The sequence below is a fragment of the Diceros bicornis genome, chromosome 11 (assembly GCF_020826845.1).
Source record: "Diceros bicornis minor isolate mBicDic1 chromosome 11, mDicBic1.mat.cur, whole genome shotgun sequence".
Lineage (NCBI taxonomy): Eukaryota > Metazoa > Chordata > Mammalia > Perissodactyla > Rhinocerotidae > Diceros > Diceros bicornis.
In genome coordinates, this window is record NC_080750.1 from 69383989 (window position 1) to 69407995 (window position 24007).

At 34.7% G+C, this 24007-nt stretch overlaps 1 protein-coding gene across 1 annotated transcript in view; it reads right to left on the reverse strand.

Annotated features, from left to right (window-relative positions):
* Window positions 1–562: 562 nt before the first annotated feature.
* Window positions 563–24007, reverse strand: part of ADAM7 (ADAM metallopeptidase domain 7) — a 69032-nt gene continuing 45587 nt past the window's right edge. The window contains exons 15-22 of the mRNA XM_058550507.1: window positions 23662–23764; window positions 22474–22663; window positions 11263–11343; window positions 10049–10127; window positions 9425–9530; window positions 8968–9067; window positions 1859–1915; window positions 563–846 (exon numbers count right to left, since the gene is read on the reverse strand). Coding sequence (XP_058406490.1) covers window positions 802–846; window positions 1859–1915; window positions 8968–9067; window positions 9425–9530; window positions 10049–10127; window positions 11263–11343; window positions 22474–22663; window positions 23662–23764 — 761 coding nt within the window. The 3' untranslated portion in view covers window positions 563–801. The remainder of the gene's footprint in view (window positions 847–1858; window positions 1916–8967; window positions 9068–9424; window positions 9531–10048; window positions 10128–11262; window positions 11344–22473; window positions 22664–23661; window positions 23765–24007) is intronic.

Sequence of the window (24007 nt, forward strand, 5' to 3'; positions counted from 1 at the left end):
GACAGGGAGGGATGGAGACGGCACAGACATCACATGTTAGGTGCTCAAATCCATGTATTAAAAGTATCTCACAAGCCCTTCAAGGGAATTGTGAGTATTTCTTCTCTGTTGGAGTTAATTTTCTGAAATTCTTGTAACCCTCCGACTTCTCTGTCAGGTTCTTAAGGAATTCTAGAAACTTAGGAATTTAGAATTACGAGGAGTATTTCATGTCCTCTTTTGCTGCCACCACAATTTTAAGAACTATTCTCTGGTTAAGGTGACTATTCTGCCTCCTTCAACGATAGGAAATGGGAGGGACAGCTGTCTACTTTTTAATTAACTAGTGGAAGTGGATGCCTTCCTGCACTGAATTCCTTGGCGTTTCTGCAGGAGAGAATTTCATTTAAACCAGAATTAGTGGTAATCATGTCATGTTCAAATTAAGGTAAGTACTTTTATGCTCCCAAAGAAATAATCTTTTATAAGCAATGTTTTGCTTCTTAGACAAATTCTGTCATAATTTGCTATCTGCAAAGTTTGATTCTTTTTTAAGTAACTAGATTAACATTTTGTAGGAAAATACTAGAGCACAGCGACTGTTTATTTTTGTATTGAGCTAAAGAGCATTTGAAAAACTATAAGAAATTTTTGGATAGCATATGTCTATGCTACAGATTGTGACTTCTACAGGTAAATATTACAGAAAGAAGTTATTTTTCTTCAACATTTTCTGTGTGGATAAAGAACATTTGAAAAACTACCAGAAATTTGTGTAGCAAATATCTAGGGAAGGTTGTGAAGATCTTGCGTCCAGAATCCTCAACCTAGCCTTGCACAGCCATTTTGGATATCCAATTTCAAGCTCTAAATAGAAACAGATGGTTAAAAATACGTTGTTTTCTGCAAAATCTATAAGCATGTTATACTTCAGCTACTCATTTATATCTGCTAATTACAATAACCTTTCTGGATTTTGTTGTACTACATTTATTCACATTTTTCCAGATTTCCTTAGCCGTGGCTAATTACAGTTATAAAATGAACAAGCCTATCACAAAAGAAAAGAAAATCACTTTGTTTTTCATTCCAGGAAGCGAAACAGTTTGCTTGTACTAAGGAGCACCTCTCTCCACTCTCCAATATGAGACAGATTCATCCTTGTGGATTGGAAGGACCATTAGGAATGTCTTTCCTTCTCCATCTCAGCAGGCAAGGTGTACTGGGCAGGAGTTCTTGTAAGGACGCTTTACGGAGGAAGCTTCATATTAACCCAGGACATTGTAAGAACTCAGCAAAAATCATGCTGAATGGATGCATGAAGGAATGAAAACAAACACTCTGAAATGTAGCCAAACAATGCTCATTTTGTCTCCCTTTGACAAAAATCACAATTTTTTGATAAATTTTCTAGGATAGATGTAGTAATTCAAAAGTGAAATCATTCCTCAGATGTAGTCAGGTATTGATTTGGTAAGTGTAAACTTGGGTACAGCAATCATGGAAAAACACTGTTCCACTGGGAATGATACCTTTTCTGTGATTACTATCATGTCCTTTAAAGTACTTCATGAGAACCCATGGGTATGTATACTCCAGCCAAGAAAAGTTTGAGAAAGAAGTTTTGTTTTGCTGTTATTTCTAAAGTGTATTGAGATTGACACTGTTGAATTCTAGCTTGCTCCTTTGGTCAGATTGAAAACTCTTGGACTAAAACATGCTCTGCTGAATTGTCTGTTAGAAATGTTAGCATATCAGAGAAAACAATTTCAACCTTCCTATTCCTTTGAGAAGGACAGAGGATGTTCCCAATCACTGAGTAGGTAAAGAACACAAAAGGATGCTAGCACACGAAAAATTTAAAAAGGGGGGAACCTACCACTTTCGCACTTTCATTGGGATTTGCGATTCCTCTTGGATCTTTACTTGCAGGTTTCTATAATAAATACATGTTGCTGAGTCAGGAACTGTGCCAGATATCATGCATAGACATACATGAAGACCACCTCTTCTTGATCCATGAAAAAGCTAAGACAGTTTGTAAATTCTATGGGATAGGGAGGGATAGTTCTGATTAAGTGAAGTTTTATCAGAAACCATTTGTCCTTGTAAACCTTGTTGTGAATCTCTCCAACAATATATTTGGTAAGAGATTGCCAAACATTTTTCAAGTGTTAGAGCTTTCATTAAAAAAATCTCTGTTAAAATCCCAGTAAAACCAATCTATACAAATGGACTGTACTGCTTGAGTGGGGCGCGGAGAGAGGTGCTCATTCAGCTGCACCCTGGCTGAACAGCACGTGCTGGGATCCTTTTGTGTGATAGGAGGCGTCTGTGGAACCACAGACTGACAACTATCCTAATCACACCCTTTGGCCATTAATAAAGAAAGCGTAATGAGAATTGCTGCTTTTAAAAATATATAGTTGAGAATCTGGGTGCTTTCAGCCCCCAGTTCTGAATATGAAGTGTTCTATGGTGTGACCTTGAGGACACAGGTGGAGATATAGAGACTAGTGGTCCGGGTGATCCTAGAGACCCTGTAATTTCTCTTTTTTGGCTCAAGTCTCAAATGCACGTGCATGCTAACTTGACTAATTTGTTTCTCTCTCATCAATGTTGATTCAGGGACTACACCTTCTCAGTCAGTGGAGAGCGCTCAGGCTGATCAAGGCCTCCCTGGAAGCCATCATTAGGTTTCGACCCTGAGAACCACGGCTGGGAATGGGTGAAGTGAGGAGGCTTCCTCTCAGGAGCAACATTTAGGGGGCACAAACAAACTCAGCATTCGTGATAAGTAATATGTTAATGCATTGTTTTTAAAAATAAAAACTAATTCCTAAGAATTCATGATGAACACAATGTCAATATTTTAAATAAAGACAGTATCCTAGTGAGCACTTACAAGGCTCACTGTGCTCTTCTCACCCTAATCCCAGCCCCGCTGAGAAGTAGGAAGTGTCCTATTTCTGCCTCGAATCACAGAGTTATGTTATATTATTGGACCTTTTCAAGAAACAAATGAATAGGTGGCATCAAAATCATTATTGAAATGGACACAGACTAGCACAACCAACAGAAAGAAGGCAAAGGGCCATACCAGTGTGATGTAGTGCGGACTTGAAAAACTGGCTGGAAGTCTCTCCAAGGACTCTGCAGTTCTCTGCTAGTGAAGAGAGATACTGTTAACCTGCAATTAGTATTCAAGCAAGTATGACTATTTCCCAAGCCCATACAATAAATTTTCCAGTCATCCTTGGAATACAGTCCTAGTAAACGTACAAATATTAACACACACGGGAACAATATTCTTCCCTAGGTTGTTCTCTTGTGATGGATGAGTCTAAGAACTTGCCTATAAAGCAAACGTACACATGAGAAGAGTGAGAGTTTCTTCATGTATTATGTATGAGTAGCATGAGGCAAGTCTGTTGGCCTCCAAATCTTAATATCTCTAATTGTCAGAATGCCTGAAATTCCACAACCAGCTACATCCCTTTGGACCTTGCAGGTTTTTGAGAACTTCCAGCACTTACTGTTGTAACACAGACATGCCTGGCTGAGGTTACCATCTTTGAGGTGCTTTCTGTTAACCCCCAGCGGGTGTTAGTACAACTGGAAAGCATGTCCTGTGGAAACCTAGGAGAAGCACTGGGTGCAGGGGAAAAAATAACCAAGCGTAATTAATGTAACAGGGAAAGGACACCAAAGATAGAGCTTTCCCAAACTACAACTTTGCTGAGAACTGGCCTTTGATGGGTAACTAATGTGTCAAACAAGCATTAACTAAATCATTATTATCTATGAAATTTTATGACAAATAATACAAAAAGTCTAAACATGATATTCAAGGGCCCCAACTCTCTTGTACAACCTAGGTTATGGTATATTATATATTTATAGTATGTTATATACACGACTACAAGTGAATTGAATTTATTCATATATTCAACAGATATTTATTAAGCTCCTGCTCTAAGTTCCCTTATTTAACAGAAAGCCAAAAGCCCTTAAGGATCTTGTATTCTAGAAATGTAACAAATATGCCCCAGGCTCTACTTGAACCTCTAGTTGGCTTCTGTAGAACTATTCGTCACTGATCACATGCTCAGGCCACCTTCATCTGGCTCCCTACTCAGCGAGGGCAACTGTTTTGCATGTTAATTTAAGAAAAACATAATTAGGAATGTAACTGCAACAGCATATGAGGCATAGTAGATAATTAACACATATTTTAAGTGCTAAATTTGTATCAAACACTGTGCTAAGTACATTTACATACAGTTTCTTATTTAAACCTCAAGGAAATATGTGAGACTGATATTAGCATCCTATGGTTTCATGTCAGAAAATCAGTGTAAGCTTAAAAAATTATCACAATATTTTCTGTCCATTTGAGTGGACAATTAAGTCTTGTTTTTACCATCTTGGGGTCAACATTGACCTAAGAAAAAGTACAAATGGATAAAAATGATGAACTATCATATAACCAGAGAAGGATTAACTATTCATCCCTAAATACTCAAGAGAAGTCAGTAGAAGTATTTCTTCTATGGTGTCACATGTGTTCCTGGGGGTAGAATGGGAGCATGTTCTGCAATATGTGCAGTAAAAAAATGCAGGCCTTATGGGACACGTAGAGTTGGGGCAAAGCATTCAAAACCTCCAGAGCTGTGTAACAAGACCACCACTAACCGAAAAATCCTAATTTTAAAATACGGCACCATTATATTTTCATTGGCGTTTGCCACTAACAACGGTCAGTTGATACTTAGCCTCAAAATTTAATTCTTATGTTCCCTCCTTCAAGACTTAGGTCCCAGTGGGCAGTTTCATCAGTATAATCTTATCAAGAATGCTTTCTTCATTGGACGATGTTTTTTTGAAAAGGGAATGCCTTTGTAGCTTATTAATCTGCACGCACATTTCTTTTTTCAGTGAGGTGAATGCGTGAGTAATCACAGCTGTTTTCAAAGGCACTAAACAGGCCTCTACTTGCCAGGACTCTGCAGGATTGTCAGCTCTTTCTTAGGTCATCATATAGTAAATGTTTTCCTTTAGTGTAAAATATACACAAAGAAATACACGAATACAAAGCGTAGAGATGGATGAATTTTCACAAATGAGCACGTCTGGGTAACCAACACTGACCCAGATCAAAAAATAAAACTTTATCACCTCCTCTGAAGATCCTCCCTCCCCTCCGGTAAGTGCTACCCTGACTTCTAATACCATAGATTAGCTTTCTCAGTTCTTGAACTTGGTATAAGTTGAATCATACAGTTGCTTATGGATTTGGTGTCTTATTTAACGGTATGTTTGTGATCATACATACAAACAACAGTATGTTGTAGATGTCAGTAGTTCATTTCTTATTCTTTCTCTGTAACGTTCCATTTGGTGGTCTAGTGGTTAAAATACATTGCCCTCACCGCCAGGGCCTAGGTTTGTTTCCCAGTCAGGGAACCACACCACCCAGCTGTTGGTTGTCATATTGTGGCAGCTGTGTGTTGCTGTGATGCTGAAAGATATGCCACAGGTATTTCAAACAACAGCAGGGTCACTCATGGTGGACGGGTTTCACTGGAGCTTCCAGACTACGACAGACGAGGAAGAAGGACCTGGCCACCCACTTCTGAAAAAACTGGCCATGAAAACCCTATGAGTAGCAGTGGAGCATTGTCTGACACAGCGCTGGAGGGTGAGAGGATGGCGCAAAAAGACCCAGTGGGATTTCAATTTGCAGTGCACAGGGTCGCTAGGAGTTGAAATCAACTCGACAGCACTAACAACAGCAAAAGTGTTCCACTGTATGAATATAGAGCAATTTGTTCACCCCTTTTAGTGGGCATTTAGATCATTTTCACTTTTTACAAACAGTGCTGTTGGAATATTATTGTAAACGTTTTCCGATGTGCACATTTCTGTTGAATGTATTCATATGACAGGAATTGCTGGGTTGCAGGCCATGTGTATTATCAGTTTTAGTATACAGTACTAATTTTCCCCATTGGTTGTACCATTTACACTCGCACTACATTTTATGAGAGTTTTCACTGTCCACATCCCCTCCTGTAATTAGTATTGTTGTCCTTCATTTATTTTTAATCATTTCATGGGAAAATACAATACAGATTAAAAAAACACACACAAAACAGATGGCTTAATAAACCATTTAAGGTAAATATCTTTGTAATCAGTGCATTGGTTAAGAAATAAAACTTTGCCATTTCAAATTTCCTGTCATTATTGCCACTCTCTTCCTTCCCCCAAAGTAGTCACATTCTTGACTTAAAATAATGACCTCTTCCTTGTGTGTCATTATACTTTTACTGGCAAATATTTATTTCTCAACACTATAATTTAGTTTTGTACATCTTTAATTTTAGTTTTTTACAAGACAAAGATATGTCTATTTATGTATATTACTGTAGTTTGAGTTAATTTTGTCTATGGTTCAAGGAATGGATCAAAGTTCATCTTTGTACCTATGGATGTCCAGTTGTTCTATCAGCATTTGTGAAAAAACTGTTCTTTCTCTGTAGAATTTCCTTTGCACCTTTGTGAAAAATCAGTTGGCTGTATATATGTGGCCTCCATTTATTTAGACCTCCATTTATTTAGGTCTTGTAAAATTTTTCTCAGCAATGTATTACCATTTTTCATGTACGGTTCTGGTTAATATTTTGTCATATTTACCCCTAAATATTTCACATTTTTGGGATATTTCAAATTATATTTTTGATTGTATTTTCCCATTGTTGCTAGTACACAAATACAATTAATTTCTGTTTATTGTTATTTATCCTGTAACTTTGCTAAATTCATTTATTTGTTTTTCAAAAAATTTTGCTGATATTTTGATTAGTATTGTTTTGAATCTATAGGTCAATGTGAGGAGGATTGACAACCCAACAATAGTGAGTCTTCTGATTCAGGAACATGTATTTCATGAATTTATATTGGTCTTCTTTAATTTTTCTCATCAATGTTTTGTAGTTTTCTACATATAGGCCTTATGCATCTTTTGTCAGATTTATCCCTAAGCATTTCATATTTTTGATGCTATTGTAAATGCTATTTTGTTATTTCATTTTGGTTGTTTGATTATTCATTGCTTACATATGGAAACACAATAGATTTTTGTCTACTGATTTGTATCTTGAAATCTTACCAAATTCATTTTATTCACTATAGAATTTTTCTATAGATGATTGTGTCTTCTGCAAATCAAAAGAGTTTACTGGGGCTGGCCCCATGGCCTAGTGGTTAGGTTTGGTGTACTGTGCTTCCACTGAAGCAGGATTTTCAGATTTGGATCCCAGATGTGGACCTATACCACTCATCAGCCATCCTGTGGCAGTGACTCATATACAAAATAGAGGAAGATTCGCAACAGATGTAGTTCAGGGCGAATCTTCCTCAAAAAAAAAAAAAAAGAGTTTACCTTTTCCTTTCCAATTCTTTTTTTTGCCTTATTGTAATGGCTACAATCTCATGTAAAACGTTTAATAGAAGTGGTGGGAGTGGATATGATTGCTTTGTTCCTGATATTAGAGAAAAAGCAGTCAGTCTTTTACCTATAAATGTGATGTTAGCTGTACAATTTTTTGGTAGATACTTTTATCAGTTTCAGGAAGTTCCCTTATATTTCTAGTTGACTGAGTTTTACCGGAAATAAATATTAGATATTTTTCAAATGCTTATCCTGCATCTGTTGAGATGATCATATGATTTTACTCTTTTAGTCTGATAATACAGTGAATTAGCTTGATTGATTTTTTTTAATGTTAAATTTGCCTTGCATTCCTGGGATAAACCCCACTTGGTCACAACACATTATCCTTTTTATATATTGTGATATTCAATTGGCTAAAATTTAATAACAATTTTTGTACCTATGTTTACTAGAAGCATTGGCAAGTAGTTTTCTATGTTGTAATGACTTTGTCTAGGTGGGTAACAGAAAAATATTGTCCTCATAAAATGAGTTGGGAAATATCTATTCTCTCCCATTTTTTGGAAGAGTTTATATAGAATTGGTATTTTTTCATCATTAAATGTTTGGTAGAATTTATCACTAAAGCTATATGGGCATAATATTTTCTTTGTGGAAAGGTTTTTACTACAAATTCAATTTCTTTACTAGATACAGGGCTATTCAGGTTATCTATTTCTTCATGGGTAAGCTTTGGTGATTTATCACTTTCAAAAAGTTTACTATTTCATTACACTATCAAATACATTGAAAGAATGTTTTTTCATAAGATTCTCCAATTATCAACTTAATATGTGTATAATCCTCTACAATGTCACCTTTCTGAAACCTGATAGTCTGTGCTGACTCTTACTTTTTTCTGATCAGTCTGGCTGGAGGTTTATAAGATTTATTAATCTTCTCTAAAAAACAGTTTTTGCTTTCACTTATTTTCTCTGTTACTTTTCTGTTTTCTATTTCATTGGTGACCAATCTGATATTTATTTTTCCTGTCCTCTGCTTACATTGAGTTTCATTTGCTTTACTTTTTCCAGTTTTTTCTTAAAGTGAAAGCTGAGGCCATTGATCTGATATCTTTCTTACTTTTTAATGTAAGCATCTAGTGCTATGAATTTTTCTTTTAATTACTAATTTTAGTTTCCCACAGATTTAGATACTTTGTATTTTATTTTCTTTAATTCTTTTAAATTTATTAAGACTTGTTTTATGTCCCAGAATATAGTTTATGTTTGTAAATTTTTTCCAATAGCACACAAATCAATATTTTATTTAATCAGTATATTCTGCTCTGAAATAGTGTCTTGACTTGCTTGAGTCCTGCCATCCTCTCCTTCTCCACTTGTACACTGAAGGCTTCATTGGTGTGGAATCACATTAAACTGTTCTTCTGCATCTCCCACCTCACTTAGCCTAGGGCTAGTTCCACCTCAAATACATATACAACTACTTTTTAATCAATTAGTTGACTATTGCAAGTGAAATTTTCTTACATGTAGGGGTTGAATACCAGTTAAGATTGTCTCAGTACTTGTCTGCGGATCATCACCAAGGTATCCTTTGTTCTCCACCCCCAGTGTATCTCCAGGTGCACTGTCAAGAAGGAAATTGAATATTTACACAAGCCTATGGGGAATATTAAATAATCTACGAGATTTTTAAAAGACTGATACTCAGGTTACAACCTATAAAAATTAGATCTGAGGGAAGAGCCAAAATTAGTATTTCTTTGAAAAATCCACTGTGATTCCAATGTGTAGCAAAGTTTGGGAACCATTAGGGTAAGCATTAGGATGAGAACAAAGTATGTAAAAGCTTGATTTCCTGCTACTCTTACTTAGTATTCAGTAAGAGGCTTATACTTCTCCCCCATCAAGTATCCTCTATGGCCACAAAACTTATATATTCTCAGTAATGGTCCCTTTCAACACATAGGAAATACACACATACCTCTGAACTTGCTTCAACTTAATACATTTTTGGTAGCGAATTAATACTGTGACCACCCCAACACTGATAGCAACAAGGACAAGCACAACAACCAGGATGGAGACATCTGCAACATCAAAAACATGAGCTTCAGCCAAGACATCAACTGAGGACAGCGGAGTGTTAACAATTAACTGAGCTCTGACAATCCAGCTTCTCCCTTCCTCAAAGGACTTGAACTAACCCCTCTCCCCTCAATTTTTTAATATAAAGTAAAAGGCTAAAATATTATACAAACTATCATCTGTTAGCACTTGACTCTCCACCCAAGATTGCATTGTGTTTAAGGGAACCACAGTCAGCAGGAATAGTTTGGTTGTCAGTTGTTAACCGACTACAGAAAAGGCCTTGTTGTGCTATGAGTTCTTAGAAGACCTAATCCAAATTTAACTAGAAGTTACATTAATTCTAAAAGCAATTGTAGTATATTCAAATTTGGGTATTTAAATATACAAACAATAAAAAGACCACACAAATCCATACAGAAACACAATATATGTACAGTTGATTTAGAAAATAAGAAAAAAGTTTTCTCACTGGCTAGACTTTTGATATATGCAAGATATGATATTCTAGGATGCTCACTGGTAATATTTAAGGTTTCTTCCCAGTCCACAAGTGCCTGTTCTTCCTCACACTGGCACTCAAGTTCACTGCCATCCACCTGGAAGAGTAGTCAATCGTAAAATTTATGAAATGACTGACATAAGCTGTGTTTTGCACCTCACTTAGCTTAGTGCTAATTCTACATCAAACACACACATATATACATACAAACTTTTTATTGATTAATTAACTAAACTGTATACCAAAACCAATGTTGGAAAAAAAGAAGCAAATGAAATGCAAGAAGTAATCACACTTGAAGACAGCCTTTGAACAATAGAATGATTCTGACAAGTGCAAAACCAGACGGACGAGATGACTCGACTTAACTCTCCAGAAGACATCGATAATAAACGAACAGCCCCTTCTAGAGTTGGACATATCATAACCAAAGAGCAGACTGTAACTAGGTTTAGTAATAATGAGATAACATTAACATGGGAAAAATGTGGTGGCACAATGCTTGGTTCATCAAAGAGCATTGCATAATGGCTAAGAACACACACTCTTTCTGTATTTACATCTCAGCTTTTCCTTTCCCTTAACATCAGTGTGACTCATTTTTCATCTGTAAAAGTGGGCATAGAAATAATACTCACCTTTTAAGGTTGTTATGAAGCTTTTACAATTTAATATATATGTAAAGTATTTGAAAGAGTACCTGATACATATATAACTCTGTCTAAGCGTTATAGATTAATTGGGCTTGGGAAAGATGTTACCCGTAAACATAAGCTGCTAGGTACTGCTAGTATTGAACAGTGTTAACTTAGCAAAAAATATATATAATTTTTTGTTGTTTTTCTCAAAAGCTTTAGGCTAATGTTGGCATTGGTGTAATTTAACTATAAGTGACATTATGATAGATCTAACTTTCGACTTTTGGTTTAAACTTCATATGTACATAAATTACTGGGTTTCTAGATTGCCAGTCCAATGATAAAACATATACTTGCAATACTGGAAATTTCTATATATAATACCTGGTTTGGGTCTTTGGATCAATTTTATTGATGTTACATGAAAAAAATGGATCCCAAATGTATACTTGACTTAAAAATCTCCATACACACATGCACACACAAACACACACTCACACAAACACACACTCACACACACACAGGCTCAGGAAGGAAGTCCTATGTGACTAAATGACTGGTAAGACATTAATTTAAAAAGGAGTAAAATCTTACAGCATTTTCGTTGCACTGAGAGGAGCAATTGGTTGAATTGTAGACCTTTTCAATATTCACACATTCACCACTGCTGCACACCTAGAAATAAAGTCACTGATGTGAATTAGAAGGACTTGCTCTTAGAATTTACATGATTTTTTTCTATTGTGAAAAACCACATATAGAATCTTCTGTTGAATGTTTGATGGATATTTGAAAATAATGTACTATGCATTCAAATATTGTTACATACAAATTCATTAATTATTAAAATGTCTATGCTCTAATTAATTCTTCAAATGTTAATCTATCAAAATTTCTACCACTGTAATTGCAACAATTTCTTCTATTATTTATATCAAGTTTTCTTTTAATTTGATAAGGATCCATGCTTGTTATATCACAGTTGCTGGTTGGGCGTTTTGTTAATATCAATCAATCTTCTGATAGATGTTTATTACTTTTGTTTAAAATTTTGCTATTTTAAATACATTTTATGACCAAATTATTGTTGTTTTTGTTGCTTACGGTTATTGTCTGGCTTATCTTAGCCCATTTATTTAATTTTTGACTGGTATTTTTATTTTTATCTATTTCTTTAAAAAGAGCATATATTAGGAAATGTTTTCTCAACTCTATTGAGATATAATTGAGAAAAATTGTGTATGTTTAAAGTATATGCATGATGATTTGATATACTTGTAACATTGTGAAATGATTATCACAAACTAAGTAACACATCCACATCTCAAATAGTTACTTTTTTGTGTGTGGTGAGAACACTTAAAATCTATTCTCTTAGCAAATTTCAAGTAGACATTTTAGTATTATAAACTATAGTCAACAAGCTCTGCATTAGATCTCCAGAACTTACTCATAACAGGAAGTTTGTACCCTTTGACCAACATCTCTCCATTTTCCCCACCACTCATCCCCTGGCAACCATCATTCTACACTCTGTTTTTGTGACTTTGATTTTTTTAGATTCCACATATAAGTAAGATCATACAGTATTTATCTTTCTGTGTTTAGCTTATTTTGCTTAGCATAAGTGAAATGTCCTCCAAGTTCATCCACGTTGTTGCAAATGACAGGATTTCCTTCTTTCTTAAGGCTAAATAATATGCCATTATATAGATATAATGGAATATCCATATATACACATATATGTACATATATACACATATAACATTTTCATTATCCATTCATTTGTCAAAAGACATTTAGAGGGGCTGGCCTGGTGGTGTAGCACTTAAGTTCACACGTTCCACTTCAGCGGCCTGTGGTTCGCTGGTTTGGATCCTGTTTGGATCCTGGGCGTGGACCTACTTACCACTAATCAAGCCATACTGAAGCGGCATCCCACATAGAAGAGCTACAAATCTACAACTACGATATACAACTATATACTGCGGCTTTGGGGAGAAAAAAGAAAAAGAGGAAGATTGGCAACAGATGTTAGCTGAGGGCCAATCTTCCACACACACAAAAAAAAGACATTTAGATTGCTTCCAGTCTAATATAATAATATGTATTGTGCATAATGCTGCAATGAACATGGAAGTGCAGAAATCTCTTCAAGATCCTGATTTCAATTCCTTTGGATGTATATCCAGAAGTCGGATTGATGGATCATATGGTAGTTCTATTTTTAATTTTTTGAGGAACCTCCATATTGTTCCTATAATGGCGGCACCAACTTACTTTCTCACCAACAGTGCGCAGGGTTCCCTTTTTTTCCACATCCTCACCAACACCTATCTCTTGTATTTTTGATAATAGCCATCCTAACAGGTGTGAGGTGATATTGCATAGTGGTTTTGATTTGCATTTCCCTGAGGATTAATGAGCACCTTTTTATATACCTGTTGGTCATTCATACATCTTCTTTGGAAAAATGTCTATTCAGGTCCTTTGCCCATTTTAAATTGTATTATGTGGTTTTTTGCTATTGAGTTGTATGAGTTACTTATAATTTTTATATGTTAATCCTTTATCACATATATGGTTTGCAAATATTTTTTCCCATTGCCGTTTCATTTTGTTGATTGATTCCTTTGCTGTGAAGAAATGTTTTACTTTGACATAGTCTCACTTATTTATTTTTCTTTTTTGCCTTTGCTTTTGGTGTCACATACAAAAAATTATTGCCAAGACCAACGTCAATGAGTTTTTCCCTTGTTTTTTTTTCTAAGTGTTTTACTGTTTCATACCCTACATTTAAATCTTTAATCCATTTCAAGTTAATTTTCATCCATGGTGTAAGATAAGGGTCCAATGTCATTCTTTTCCATGTGGATATCCAGTATTCCCAATGTCATTTATTGAAGAGACTAACCTTTCCCCATTGTACATTCTTGATGCCCTTGTAAAAGATTAGTTCACTCTTATGAATGGATTTATTTCTGGGCTTTCTATTCTGTTCCATTGGTCTATATGTCTGTTTTTATGCCAGTATCATACTGTTTTAATTACTATAGCTTTGTAACATAGTTTGAAATAGGGATGTGTGATGCCTCTAGCTTTGTTCTTTTTTGCTCAAGATAGCTTTGGCTATTCGGGGTCTTTTGTGGTTCCTTACGAATTTTAGGATTGTTTTTCTATTTCTGTAAAGAAACCATTGGGATTTTGATAGAAATTGCACTGAATCTGTAGATTGCTCTGCGTAGTATGGACATTAAAACAATATTAATTCTTCCAATTCATGAACACAGGATATCTTTTAATTTATTTGTGTCTTCTTCAATTTCTTTCTTCAAAGTCATAGTTTTCAGTGTATGGATCATTCACCTGTTAGTTAAAAATATTCCTAAGTATTTTATTGTTTCTGATGCTATTGTAAGTGGGATTGTTTTCTTAATTTCTTTTTCAGATAGTTTGTTTTTAGCCTATAGAAACGCAGCTGATTTTTGTGTGTTGATTTTCTATCCTGCAACTTTATTGAGTTCATTTATTAGTCCTAACAGTTTTTTGATGGAATCTTTAGGGTTTTCTATATATAAGATCATATCATCTGCAAACAGAGATAATTTAACCACTTCCTTTCCAAGCTTGATGCCTTTTATTTCTTTTTGTTGCCTAATTGCTCTGATTAGGACTTCCAGTACTATGTTGAATGAAGTGTGACAGTGGGTACTCTTTTCTTGTTCCTGATCTTAGAGGAAAAGCTTTCAGCTTTTCACCACTGAATACGTTAACTGTGGGTTTGTCATATATGGCCTTTATTATGTTGAAGTACATTGCTTCTATATCTAATTTGTTGAGAATTTTTTTATCAAGAAAGGATATTAAATTTTGCCAAATAGTTTTTCTGCATCTCTTCAGACGATTGTATGATTTTTGTATTTCATACACTTAATGTGCTATATCACATTTATTGATTTGTGTATGTCTAATGATCCTTGCATCCCATGGATAAATCCCACTTGATCATGGTGTATAATCCTTTTAATGTGCTTTGAATTTAGTTTGCTAGTATTTTCTTGAGAATTTTTGCCTCTATGTTCGTCAGGTATATTGGCCTACAATTTTCTTTTCTTATAGTTTCCTTATCTGGCTTTGATCTGAGGATAATGCTGGCCACATAAAATGAGTTTGGAAGTGTTCCCCCTTCTTCAATTTTTTAAAAGAGTTTGAGAAGGAATGGCATTAATTCTTTTTTAAATGTTTGGTAGAATTCACCTGTGAAGCCGTCTGATCCTGGGCTTTTCTTTTTTGGGAGATTATCGATTATTGATTCAATCTCCCTACTCATTACTGGTCTGTTCAGATATTCTATTTAGTCTTGGTAAATTGTATGTTTCTCAGAATTTATCCATTTCTTCTAAGTATTCAACTTGTTGCTGTATAATTTTTCATAGTATTTTCTTATGATCCTTTGTATTTCTGTGATATCAGTTGTAATATCTCTTCTTTCATTTATAATTTTATTATTTGAGTCCACTCTCTTCTTTTCTTGATCAGTCTACTTAAAGTTCTGTCAATTTTGTTTATCTTTTAAAAAACCAAATCCTTAGTTTTGTTGCTATTTTCTATTGTCTTTCTTATCTCTATTTCATTTATTTCTGCTCTATAAATCTTTGTTATTTCCTTCCTTCTGCTAATTTTGGGCTTAGTTTTGTTTTTTTTGTTTTTTTCTGGTTTCTTGAAGAGTAAAGTTAAGTTGTTTATTTGAGATCTTTATTCTTTCTTAATGTAGGCTTTATTGCTAAATACTTCCCTCTTTGAACTGGTTTTGCTTCATTCCATAAGTTTTATTATGTTGTGTTTCCATTTTCTTTTGTCCAAGATACTTTTTGACTGTTGTTTTGATTTATTCTTCACTCACTGGTTGTTCAAGAGTGTATTGTTCAATTTCCAATATTTGTGAATTTTCCAATTTTCCTCTGGTTACTGATTTCTATTTCATACTATCGAGGTCAGAAAAGATATTTGATATTATTTGGTCTTCTTAAATTTGTTAAGAGATGTTTTGTAGCCCAAAATATGATCTATCTTGGAGAATATTCCAAGTGCAATTGAGAAAACATGTGATTCTGCTGCTATTGGATGGAATATTCCGTATACATATTTTAGGTCCATTTGATCTATATGGTTATTCAAGTCTTCTGGTTCCTTTTTGATTTTCTTGTTAGATGATTTATCCATTGTTGAAAGTGGAGTATTAAAGATCCATACTATTATTGTATTGTTGTATTTCTCCCTTCTGTTTGGTTGATAATTGCTTTATATATTTAGGTCCTCCAATGTTGGGTACATATATTTACAATTGTTATATCCTCTTGACGAATTGACCCCTTTATCATCATATAGTGATCTTCTTTGTTTCTTGTGACAGATTATGATTGAAAGTATATTTTTTCTGATAGCCGCCCCTGTTCTCTTATGGTTATCTTTTGCATGCAATATCTTTTTCATCCTGTCACTTTCAGCCTATCTGTGTCCTTAAAAATAACACGTCTCTTGTAGGCAGCATACTGTTGTATCTCCTTTTTTTTTTTTTTAACCCATCAGCCACTCTGTGTCTTTTGCTTAAATAAGTTAATCCATTTAAATTTAATGTAATTATCGATAGCTAAGGATTTAATATTGTCATTTTGTTGTTCTCTGACTGTTTAGTAATTTCTTTGTTCTTTTTTTCCTCTCTTGCTGTCTTCCTTTGTCATTTGTTGATTTTTTGTAATGGTATACTTTGATTCTTTTCTCTTAATCTTTTGTGTATGTACTAGTTTTATGTTTCCTCTGGGTTACCATAAGGCTTACATAAAATATATTATACATAGAAGTAAAATAGACTAATATAACAGTCTATTTTAAGCTGAGAACAACTTACTCTCAATTACATACAAATGCTCTACACTTTTACTTCTCCCTGGCACCCCATATTTCATGCTGTTGATGTCACACTTTACATCTCTTTATATTGTGTATCCATTACCAAATCATTGTAGCTGTAGTATTTCTAATATTCTTGTCTTTTAACTTTTATATTAGAGTTAAAATTGATTTACATATAACCATTACAGTATTAGAGCATTCTGAATTTGACTTTATACTTACCTTTACCAGTGAGAATTATACTACAAATGTTTTCGTGTTGTTACTTAGTGTCCTTTCATTTCAGTTTAAAGAACCCCTTTTAGCACTTCTTGTAAGCCTAGTGGTGGAACTCCCTCAGGTTTTGTTTGAGACTATCTTTAACTCTCCTTCATTTATGAAGGATAGTTTTCCTGGGTAGGGTATTCTTTTTTAGCAGGTTTTTTTTAGCACTTTGAATATATCATCCCAGTCTGTCCTGGCCTGCAAGACTTCTGCTGAGAAATTTGTTGAAAGTCTTATGGGCATTCCCTTGTATGTGATGAGTTGCTTTTCTCTTGCTGCTTTCAAAATTCTCTCTTTGTCTTTGATCTTTGACAATTTGGTTATAATGTGTCTCAGGATAATCTTTTTTGAGTTGGTCTTGCTTGGAGTCCTTAAGCTTTATGAATCTGAATGTCCATATCTCTCCCAATATTTGGCAAATTTTCAGCCATTATTTATATAAGTAAGTTTTATGTCTCTTTCTCTCTCTTTTCTCCTTCTGAGACTCCCATAATGCTTATATTCATTTTCTTGTTGATGTCCCAAAGGTCTCATGTGCTTTCTTCACTATTTTTCATTCTTTTTTCTTTTGTTCCTCCAACTGGCCAATTTCAAATGACTTGTCTTCAAGTTTGCTGATTCTTTCTTATGAATGATCTAGTCTACTGTCAAAGCTTTCTATTGAATTTCTCATTTCTGTTATTGTATTTTTTTAGCTCCAGAATTTCTGTTTGGTTCCTTTTTATGATTTCTATTTCTTTATTAAACTTATTTTGTTCATGCATTGCTTTCCTGATTTCATTTAATCATCTGTCTGTGTTTTTTTCCATCCTATTGTGCTCCTTTAAGGTAATTATTTTACATTCTTTTTCAGTCAAATCTTAGATCTCCATTTCTTTGGGGTCAGTTGACGGAGCTTTATTAGTTTCCTTTGTTGGTATCATGTTTGTTGAATATTCATGATCCGTGTAGCCTTGTGTTGTTGTCTGTGCATTTCAAGGAGCAGACATCTCTTCCAGCTTTTACAGACTGTTTTGTCAAGTAAAAGCCTCCTGTTGGATCCTCAGGCTGATTGAATTGCCTCCAGGATTGCAGTTGAAGTGGGACTGGACCCAGGTTATGTGACTGCTATCTGGTCTGTGGTTTGCTGACATCTGACTAAGGGCTTGAGCAGACATGGATTCTGCCTGAGCCCTGGGTGGACAGGACTGCCTCCAGGACATTGGCCAAGTGAACTGGTACTGTAACAAGGGTCTACTACAGGGTCTGCAGTTGAGTCCACAGATGGCAGACTTGTTATAAGGTGCCTGGATGGGTATTCTCTTGTTAGATCCTTGGAAGGGCTCCTGCTGGGTCACTGGGAAGGTCTCTAGGTGGGCAGAACTGACCATATACACTGGCTTAGCAGGGCTGCAACTACTTCATGTTCACTGCCAGGACCAAGATCAGCAGGCCTACCTCTGGGAGCATGCACAGGTGTGTATCCTGGTGATTCCCTGGGCAGGCAGGACTGCTCCAGGACTGTGCTTGGGAAGGACTGGAACTGAGTTACAGAACCACTTCAAGATTCACAGTTGCACCAAGACCTGAAGGTCTGCCTCCAGGGGTATGGATGGGTGTGTCTTCCGATGGGTGGCCCAGCAGATGTTTTGGTGGCAGGACCAAGGTCAAATGGGGCTCTAACCAAGTCAACAAGGGAAGAGGGCTATTTCTGGGTATGCATCCAGGACTATGATCAATAAGCCTGCCATTGAGGCATGGGGCTACTTTCTCAAATTGGGCCTCTTTGGTCGTGGGCTCCACCTGGGTTTTGCAAGATCCTGCCTGGATTTCAAAGATCCTACAAAGGTAATTTTTCCATATTTGGCTGTCAAATTATTGTGGCTGTGGGAAATATGAGTAGGGGACCTCCTATTCCACCACCTTGCTGATGTCACTCCCTGGAAATTCTTTTTTGCCATGAATTCATAGATTATTTTAAAATTTGAAATAGGGAAATTTTAATCCATATTTGTTGTGATATGTTTAATCCTACTTCTTTCATCTTATTATATGATTTATAATGTTAGACATTTTAAGTTACCTTTTTTATATTTATCACTTTTTTCCACAATTATATTTTTTAATTTGAAAGCTATATGTTTTATTTTCTAAACATTGATTCAGTTTACATTAAAATATTTGAATCTAAATCATTCCATTATTTTCAAGACCAAATAAGCATTAACTCTTCCTTCTGTAAGATAAAACATTTGTCACATTTTTACTTCTTTCTTCTTCTTCTCCATCCTTTTTGTTTGAGGAAATTGAGATTTTTAGATTTGTAAAAATTGCTATTATTCACTAATCAAGATTTTTTTTAAATTCTCATAATAAATATATTAGTAATAAAAAACTGGAATTTACTCTAAAGTATTATAGATTTTGTTGCTTCAAGTATTTCTTTAATATCCTATCTTCTCATTTTAACTTTTTAATTTAAATTCATTTCCCAGTTTGCTGGAGTACTTTCTTGACTATTTTTCTCTCCAGAAAATAAATGCTATCTAGTTTACTGTGTATTTTCTTAGTCATAAGGTATATGAGGGTGTCATTCTATTGATTTAATGTCTGAATAATAACTTGGCTGTATGTATGGTTTTAAGGTCCCAATACTTCTGTTCTCTAAAGCTCTCTAGATTTTGCTCCATTATCTTCTAGTATTTCTTGTTGGAGGTAAATATGATAATAACCTGATAATTTTCCTGTTGAAAGATGATACTTGCCTTTTGTGCTTACAGAACATTATCTTTATTGTTGACTTCATGGTGTGAAGGTAAATCCAAATGCTCATCTCTTTCTATGAATTTTTCCTGGTACTGTTTTTGTTGTATACATCCCTCAGCTCAGGGACATTTTTTGTTATTATTTCTTTAACTATATTTTTACCTCTATTCTATTTTCTTTATGTAGAATTCCTATTAAACCTGTATCAGATTTCTTAGGGCTATTTTTTCAGATTTTATTCACTTTCTTCTATTTTTAAAAAATTCCTTTATCTTCTGTGTTAAGAAGTTTAGCTTCTAATTTGTTATTTTTTATAGTATCTATTCCATGATTTACTGCCCTAATTACATATAAGCCAGCAATCATGATTTATTTTGTGCTTTGAAGACAGTGCTTCTTGTTTTCAAATTATGTCATTTTTTTACAGAAACAATCTTTTTAAATATTATTAAAATATAAATTTAACTTTTTTCTAAAGGATGTTCCTCTTTTTTAATGTATATATGTTTCATAGGGCACTATCATCTATGATTCCTCAGATTGGTCTCCTTTGTTCACATTGTTGAGTTCTTTTTTTTTTTTTTTTTTTTTTGGTTAGGAAGACTGGCCCTGAGCTAACATCTGTGCCCATATTTCTCTATTTTGTATGTGGGATGACTCCACAACATGGCTTGATGAGTGGTGTAGGCCCACACCAGGGATCCGAACCCACAAACCTGGGCCACTGAAGTGAAGCATGCTGAGCTTAACCACTACACCACTGGGTTGGCCCTGCTGTTGAGTTCTTTTATGTCTGTTTTTGTTTACCCTCTTTGCTTATCCTTATAGAATGGATTTTCTATATACAGGATTAAACACTAGGAGACATCGTTTTAAAACCCGTGTAGGTCTCTCTTCAAGTATTTCAGGCTCAACTAAAGGGAAATATTGAGGGGTTTCATATTTTGATTTTGCCATTTTGTATGTTTTAAAGAGATAACTACAGAGACAGTTTTGCAGCAATTCCTCTGCGCCAGAGAATGGATTAACTAATTTCCTCCGTACCTTCCCTCCTCTCCTCTACTCCTCTTCCCTCTCTACTTTAGCGTCCTTCTCCTCTCTTCCTTTCTCTTTTCTTTCTTTTTCTTTTCTTTTCTTTTTCTTGTCTGTGTTGCATGTTTTGTAGAATAACTAAGAAAAAGGGCACCCAGAGGAATGAAATATGTTTGCCTTCTTTTCCTATGCCAAATTAAAATTTACCCAGATAGAATAACTACTAAGAGAAACTAGAATGCTTTTTATGCATTTTAAGTTCCTCATGTCTAAAAGTAGTATCTCATTGTAAAAAATTAAATGAAAAATTCTGTAACTAGTGTCTTTGTGATACCCTGTAGACTGTCGTTTGCTATGTGTGAATTTCCTCATTATGAATTGATTCAATAATTGGCACCATTGTGATTGATGCTTCTGTACTAAGACTTCTCTTGAAAGAATAGGCACTCTATGTGGTGGCACATGGTCACAATGTACTTATAAGATCAAGATGTGTTCCTTAACAACTACTCCCCTATCAACCCCTTTGTTCAGTCCCTGCCACTCTTAATAGGGATCTCTGGAGGGGATGTCATACTTTTGCTTTGTACCTCTGGCTGATTTTCCTTACTGAAGTGAATAGAAAATTGTTTGGTATTTTCTTCAACCTGATGCCTCATACACTCTATCTTATTGAAAGTCCTTGAACTTTCTAGCATCTGATTAGATACATACCTAAATTTTCACAAATAGAGGTTCCTCACCATTGTGATATTTATTTAGTCATTTTAATGAGAAACTGCATAGTTAAGTATATGGACTTGAAATATAGGTCTCTGTTAAATTATTAAATTCTAATTTCTGTTTTTACATTCTCAACTTTTCTTTTCCAATTTATTTCTCTATCACATTATATGAATGACAGTAATATTTGTGAGTGGTGGCATAGAGAAAGAGAGGAAGCCACATCCACAGACAGAAATGATTCAATTTCAAAATAGCTAAATTTTTAATAAAATATATGTTTTCCATATATTCTTGTGTTTATAAACTTTGATGAGCTGGCTATTGTTTTTAGTACACATTCTCAAGTTTTTATCTTGAAATGATAAACTCTTTCCAATCTGGCCTCATTCTACCTGTTCAACTTCATTTTTTGGCCATTTCACCCAAAGCTTCAGTCACACTAAAATTGTCAGTTAACTGACTATGCCATATCCTTTGTACCTTTGCATCTTGTGGAAGTATTTCTTTCTAAACGGTCTCTTCTCAATTTTCTGTGTGTTGAGAAATGTTGTTCAATAAGTCAAAGCTGAATGAAACACTCATTTAATGGCATCATACGGTGCCATTCCATGTTCTATAATAAAGTCAGTTACTTTCTGCTTTGGACTCAAATGCACATTGGTCACACCACTATAAAAACACTTATGTTGGATTGTAATGATATATTTAATTTAATCCATGAAATTTTCAAGAGCACTCATCTTTACATCGTCTGTGTTGAGCACAGTTACTGGCACCATAATATGTGCCCAGTAAATATGGCTGAATGAAAAATAAATGAAGCATGTATAGGTACTTCATAGTCAAATTAATTTGAAAAATTGTGCCTATAATTTCATTAGATGTCTATGGTAAAATAACAATTAAGCACATTTATAACATTTACATATCATTTTGTATAACAAAGATTAGGCAAAATGAATATGTATTAAAGTGTTATCGCTACTCTGCTCAATAAAAAAAACATTGTCAATTTTTTTCTGCTTTCCCATATATAGGCCTTATGGAACCAATTATGGGATCCAATGATGTTTTAAAGTGGTTGAACCAAAAAGTTTTAATAAAATGAAGGGTTTTTCATCTTACCATTTCATCTCCACATTTTGTTCCAGGAGCAACGAGGCCAAAATCTTTAGAATTGTGATATAAAAAAAAGGTTTTGCATTCAGCGGTGACATTCTGCTTTGGAGCTTTTCTAAGGTGATAGATCTTTTCTTCTCCAAGGAGAGATGAGTGCTTCCCTCCAGTGCAGTATATCTTGCCGCATTTGATATCTCTGAAGGAAAAGAAGAGTATTCTCAGACTCGGAACCAGAAATAGAACTTGAGAGACTAGGCTGCCAGTGAAGTGGCCTGGTCACTTTTTCTACTCCCAGTCTTGTCAGGAGGCTGCAGAGGGGTCAGGAGAGTCAGGGTAAACTGTTGGACCATCGAAATCCTGACCTCGGGCACTGAGATGAGTAGACAAAATGTAAAATGATCATATTACTTTATGATATCTCTGTGATTCTCACAAATCAATATTAGGTCAAGTTTACAGAAGAATATTTCTTATTAGTAGTACAAATTAGCAAAACTTTAATCAGGACAGTAAGATTTCTTTCATATTCTTTCTTGTATAGAACACATCAGTTGATTCTCACAACAAACCTATGAGATTACTATTACTATAACCCCCATTTTATGGATTAGACAGCAATTGGATGTAAGAAAGTTAGGTGACTGCCCATTTTCACCTAATATATTTAGTAGCAAAGTTGAACTTGACCATAGGTTTTTGTTGTTGTTTTGAATTCCAATCCTGTTTTTTGACACACAAAAACCTTGCCAAATGTCAGTAACAAGTCTGGGAGTATGTCTCAGCTCATGCTTTGTAAGATCAGATCTAACTTCCAATTCTCCCATTCTCCCAATTTCAACTTCTACTTTTCTTTTTTTTTTTTTTGGCTTCACTTCTTTCCTCCTGTCTTCCTTTTTTCACCTTTTCTACTTATTTATCCTATCCTCCTATTTGCGCCTTTTTTTCTTTTTGCAGCTTCTTTTTCTCCCTTTCTTTCCTAAGAATCTTAAATCTTTTCCTTCTTTCCTCTGTATATTCCATGACCTCCAGCTAATACATACAGTGCATGAATGCCAGTTAACACTGCCAGGGACGTATGCTCTCTCTCTTCCTATCTCCTCAGTAAAAAGAGGTTAGCAGCTGTCAGAATAAGAGCTGTTTTGATTTTGCAAAACACTCTTAGAGAGCACTTACTTTTCTTTACAAGGCACTTACTTCTCTTCACAGGGTATTAATCCATTTTCCTTGTTTTTGCAGTATCCAAATTTATTTCCTTTTTTATTCATCGTGTAGCAGATATCAGGACTGTCTTTTGACTCTGGGATCCAAAATGGTATGATAAAAGTAAACCAATGAAAGCATAAATATTATGAATCATAAAATACTTTTCTAACACAATTGAAATTTCAGTATCATGTAGTGGTGAAGCACGATAGGAGAAATAAATAATTAAAAAACTATCCCATTGCCTCAGAAGGATATTTTAGGAAGGAGAATGGATGTAAAAAAGTAGCAAAGATACCTTAACCCACATACTGAGCTAATCAATGAATATTAGAGG